Source organism: Phaseolus vulgaris, chromosome 11, assembly GCF_000499845.2.
Source record: "Phaseolus vulgaris cultivar G19833 chromosome 11, P. vulgaris v2.0, whole genome shotgun sequence".
Classification (NCBI taxonomy): Eukaryota; Viridiplantae; Streptophyta; class Magnoliopsida; order Fabales; family Fabaceae; genus Phaseolus; species Phaseolus vulgaris.
The window spans coordinates 51,788,911-51,794,491 of record NC_023749.2 but is presented as its reverse complement, the minus strand read 5'-3'; the positions used below and the strand labels follow the sequence as shown (position 1 = coordinate 51,794,491).

General features: G+C 35.1%; 1 protein-coding gene across 2 annotated transcripts; it reads right to left on the bottom strand.

Moving 5' to 3' along the window:
- Window positions 1–761: 761 nt before the first annotated feature.
- LOC137824701 (putative disease resistance RPP13-like protein 1) lies at window positions 762–4,532 on the bottom strand. Of its 2 annotated transcripts, XM_068630377.1 has the most exons (2): window positions 1,319–4,532; window positions 777–1,176 (listed from the first exon to the last, which is right to left on the bottom strand). In XM_068630377.1, exons 1-2 carry the CDS (start codon window positions 4,422–4,424, stop codon window positions 1,148–1,150), a joined length of 3,135 nt encoding a protein of 1,044 aa, XP_068486478.1. In that variant the 5' UTR covers window positions 4,425–4,532; the 3' UTR covers window positions 777–1,147. The 2 variants fall into 2 exon arrangements, with proteins under 2 accessions (XP_068486474.1, XP_068486478.1); XM_068630373.1 differs by having other exon boundaries at window positions 762–4,511.
- Window positions 4,533–5,581: the final 1,049 nt, after the last annotated feature.

Genomic DNA, 5,581 nt, shown 5'->3' with positions numbered 1-5,581 from the left:
ACTTATTTAAATGTATGCTTTAAAAAACTAAACTTACTTGTACTAATAATTTTATTATGCAGTTATACTCTAAAATCAAACTTTTATTTGAGTTTATATTTTTAAAGAACTTAATATAATACTATTTAAAATTATATATTTATTATTTAAAATTAGTTTTATTTAAGTTTTAAGTACCTCATAATTTTAAACAGTTTCATTTGAGTTTTTACTAAATGTATTGATCCAAAATGTTCTCATTAACAAGAATATTATGTGGTTCTTACTTCCATAATTTTTCAAACTAATTTGGAAAGTGAGTTTGATATATATACATACTAGTTTGAATCACACTTCCTGAATTAAGCAAGCATAACATTGCTGTAAACAAGTGTCATGCAGGCTATTTACTCTTTACTGTAAAATTTGAATGTTTAGATATTACATGTAATACTAACCAAATGAACTTTGCAGAATGAATTAAATTAGAAAGATTGCTGCTATATGTTTGAAGAAGGAAATATAGTGTTGTTCTAAGTTACTTTGAAATGAATATTGAGTTCCTTCTTTCTCTGTTTTGAATCACACTTCCTGAATTAAGCAAGCATAACATTGCTGTAAAAGTAGTTGCAGTAATTGAAGTGTTAAAAGGAAAAAAAAAATGAATTGTTAAAAGTATAGGAGGAATAGTAGCAAAAGAGGAAGAGGAAAGTAGTTGATACACATTCAAAACAAAAACAAAATATGTAACCCAACAAATGCATCACTCTTCAAAACAAACATCATCGAAGCAATATATTCTTAATGTGCGCAATCTTTTTCCAGTCTTCGCCTCTTTCTTTCTGGCAACGCGGTTCCAGCAAAGGACAAGCACTAATACTAAGATATGAAATTGATTTTGGAAGACCCTCCTCAGGTAAGCATTGGAGGTTGAGGCAATGGGAAAGATTCAACATCTTAAGGGATGAGAGTTGGTGGAGACTCTTGTAGTCCAGTTTTTCTAGATTTGGACAATCAAAGATGGTTAGAGAAGTAAGAGAGAGTGGAAGCAAACTTTCAACTGGAAAACATTTTGTATCTAGGTTTCCAATCCACAAGGTTTCCAAAGAATAACTGTGTGTGAAAACTCCTTCCAGTGAACCAAGAAGTCTAGAACAATTTTCGATTGTCAGGTTCTTAAGATTTGATGGGAAAACTCTGTGAGGAAACGACTTAAGTCTTGGACAACCTTTTATTTTTAAAGTATGGAGATTTGATGGGAAACCTTTGTCGGGGTCGGGGAATGACTCAAGTACTGAACAACCTTGTATTGTCAGAGTCTCGAGATTTGGTGGAAAACCTCCCTCAGGGAATGACTCAATTTTTGGACAGTCTTGTATCCATAACTTCCTGAGAGATGGAAGTAGCATTTGCATGCTTCCAAGCAATGATTGTAATTTACGACAATTCTTGAGTGTTAGCTCTTCTAGATGATCATGGATAAGACTCTGTGAAATCATTTGTAGATTACCAAACCCACTAAGATGAAGCGTCCTGAGTGTTGGGAACAAATCCATTTGAAAGGTGAGTAGAGAGACACAATCATCATTGATTGACTCCACGGGTGAATCAATTTGCAAGTCTTCAAGAGTGTTGGACCTAACAATTTCCAGCAATGGTGATTCTTTCATTGTGAGCCTTTTCATTGTAGCCCACTCCAACTGCAACTTTCCACAATTACCTAGTTCTAAATGTAGAGCCCTAGGAGCTGAAGCCTCAAGTTCTTGGCAGTATTCAATTTTTAGTCTTTCCAACGAAACAACTTGCTCTGGCAGCTGTTCTTTAAACTTGTAACAATGTGTTATGGAAAGCCTTCGCAGACGTGGAAAAGCACCTGTCACAGCTTGACAGTCCCACTTTTCCCATTGCCACATATAGGAGAACTCCAATGTTTCAAGGGATTTAAATGAAGAAGAGTTGTTACCATAAAAATCAGCATCAATACTAACTATCCCATTAAGATATGTAATATTCAAGACCTTGAGAAATGGCAACAGTCCAAGGGGAGGTAAATGTTCGCAAGATTTACATCCCACCAACACTAAGCGCACCATATTCCACAGCGAATTATCTAGTAACCAATTTGGAAATCGTTTCCCACCATACCTACGGATTGACAACTCCTTTAAGGTTTTGGAAGGTTGCAAATTCTCAATTACGTCCTCTTCTTTTTTTGAATCAATAGAGTTTCGATTCCACCCCCATTCTAAGGTGAGCTTCACAAGGTGTGATTTATTCTTCAAATCCGCTTCTAATGCATCCACGGAATTCGAAATATTCTTTAGGTCCCCAATTAATAGACTTCCCTCAAGGTTAAGCTCTTGTATATTTTTAATACCCAACTCCTTGCCATGACCAACATCAAAAGAATTCATTACTACTTTTAGATTCATCAAATTTCCCAAATGCGGTGGCACCTTTCTCACTTTAGTGTGTATAAATTCAAGCCGTAACAAATTGGTGAGTAAATGCAAATTTGAGGGCAACTCCTCCAAATGTGTACAGTTGTTCAACTTCAGTATTTGCAAGTGGGAGAATAAACATATTTTTTCAGTTATTCTTTTTATTGCAGTATGGGAGAGGTCTATGGAACGTAGATGCTTAAGATTGCCAACAGAGTCAGGTAACTCTTGAAGGTCAGAACAATAAGAAAGAGATAAGATACGTAAGAACTTAAACTTGGACAACAATTCATGTATCGACATTTTGATACCCCACCTTCGGTAAAAATGGTGCAGTCTCCTCCTATCGTTTGGAATAAATGTGCGTAACCTTTCTGTATTACAAAAAGTTCCAAACCCATCAAAATATTGATCGTATCCAAGTTCAACTGAAAAATGACGAGTTACTTTCTGTACATTTTCTATTTGATCAAGTTCGCACATGAAGTATAGGCCTCCACCGACATATTTTGCCAAATCATGTAGAAGGTAATGCATGACAAATACTTCTCTATTTCCATCTGGTTGTTGGAAGAAGGACCTTGATAGTAGATCATTGAAGTATTGTTGGCAAACTTCTTCTGGAGTCCTATGTTGACGACAATGATTCTCAGTCATCCACAACTGAATCAAATCCTCCTTTTTAAACTCATAATCCTTGGGGAATAGGGCACAGTAAGCAAAACATACCTTGAGATGGGAAGGAAGGTGAAAATAGCTCAATGCTAAAGCGGGAACAATATCACAACTCTCTTTTGAAAATTCCCATATTTCACTTTGGAACACAGTTTGCCATTCTGAAACAGATGATTTGTTATATAACATGCTTCCCATTGTTTTTAAGGCGAGAGGTAGTCCTTTACATTTTTTAACAATCTTCATGCCAATTTCTCTGCACTCTTGATTTGGTTGAGTATCATCATCTGGAAATGCATGTTTAGCAAACAACTTCCAACAATCATTTTCTTGTAATTGCTCTAGGGAGTGTTCCTCTGACTGCATGGTAGAAGCAACTTCCTTACTACGTGTAGTCACAAGAATCCTACTCCCTTGGACTCCGAAAAGAAGGGGTTTTCGAACTTCCTCCCATTTAAGTTGGTTTTCGTTCCAAATGTCATCTAAAACAAGAAGAAATTTCTTCCCCGTCAATTCTTTTTTCGTTCTTCTATGAACCATCTCCAGATCTCTAGTGTCATCATCAGTAGGTTTAGTAACATGCTCAAGAATTTCTTTTGATACCTTGAAAACATCAAATTCATCCGAAACACAAACCCAAGCTTTGACATCAAATTTAACCTCATCCATCCTTGGGTCATTGAATACATGTTGGGCAAGAGTGGTCTTACCCACCCCTCCCATTCCCACAATAGAAAGTATAGATAGGTTGTTGTCAGTGTTAGATGTGAGCCAGTTAAAGATAAATTGTTTGTCATCTTCTCTGCCATAGATATCACTTTCGTTTGGCAAATATGTTGATGATAATCTACTACCGGATCTGATCCCGACATCATCAGCCTTTTTCAAACCTAGAACATGGCTGCGGGTTGCAAGATCTTCTAAGTCCTCAATGACTTGTTCCATCCTTGTTTCAATTTCATTTTCTTTAAAGAAACTGACAAAAGAAGATTTGAGGGAATTCAGTACCTTTTTAGCAGCACTCTGAGACTGAGCTTCCACTTGGCTTTTGGAGAGTGCAAAATCTATTTCATCCAAGAGATCCTCTGCATCAAACACCACGCCCTTGGCTGCGAGAAGCCAATCTCTTACACGTGGATCTGTGAACTGTTTCTGTTCTGCATCATCAGCCACAACCTCAACTGCTAGGAGCTTCACCTTCAAAATGCTTAGCTGCTTCTTGTTGGCTTTTTTTCCACGAAATATGTCCCCAAAACGAGAAGCCAAATTGTCAATGGTGGTCTCAACGAAGGTGGAGACAAGAGCATTGGTAATGAACTCAGCAGCCATGGTAGAAAATGTGAATGGAAAAGAGTGAGTGGAGAGATCTGAATGATGTTGAGATGAGTAGTATGAAGATGTTTTGTTATGAATGAAGCTTAGGCCTTTGATTGGTTGCAGTGCAATGGAAATAATAGTAATAAGCTAATTTTTGAATGATGGGATTGAGTTAAGAAGGTTGGTGAACATTTATTTATTCCAAGACTTTCTTATAGTGAACATCATCAGCAAGAAGGTTGGTGAACCTTAGTTAATGAATTAGCATGAATAAATGAGTGGTTATGATATAGTCAAGCTACATAACCTTTTTTTATATTTTCCAAGACTTGTCAGTTATTACGTACAAAGAGTAGAAAATGATTCAAATGCATCCTTCTCCTCTTCAATTGAATGGGGTCCATGGAAGAACAAGATTAATAAAAAAAGACTAATTCATAATTACAAGACTAATGAGATAATAATAAAAAAGAAAGCTAAGAAAAGATACAAAAGAGAAAATAGCTGTATACTAATTAATACAAAATAACGCTTTCAGATAACTAAGAGAAAGAAAGCATTTGTGTTACAATTTGAAGATGTTCCTGTAATATGAATGTTGACAGACACTTCAGATAAAACAGAACACATGACTATATAAGGTTGATTATGTTACTACGTTAGGTAAAAGTTTGATATGAATGAGAGACACGTAAATTTGCCTCAGACAAAATACAAGTAAAAACCGTATTTCTTTATTGAACTACACTACAATAGAATCTATGTACGTTGAATCAAGTCCAACATAAATTTACGATAAATAGTGTATAATTTGACTTAAATTTTAGATATTTTTTTAATTTGGTTGGTTTTTGTTTAAAACCAAAACTTTGAAATATAAAGAAATATTGATCTAGATACACATACAATATAATTCAAATATTTGAACTAAAAATCCAAATATAATCCAAATATTTGAACTAAAGGACATACTCATGTGTGTTCGCCTATATCTGTCATTGACAAATTATTAGGTATTCTTTTGTATGTGTATGTTGAAAATCCTCATCTTCGTGTACTAAGCGATCAAGTGTCATTGTCTGTAAAAGAAACATTATAATCAGTTAATACATAATTGTTTAACTTATAAATGAATACATTAAAGGATTAATATCAAGGGAATTGCATGT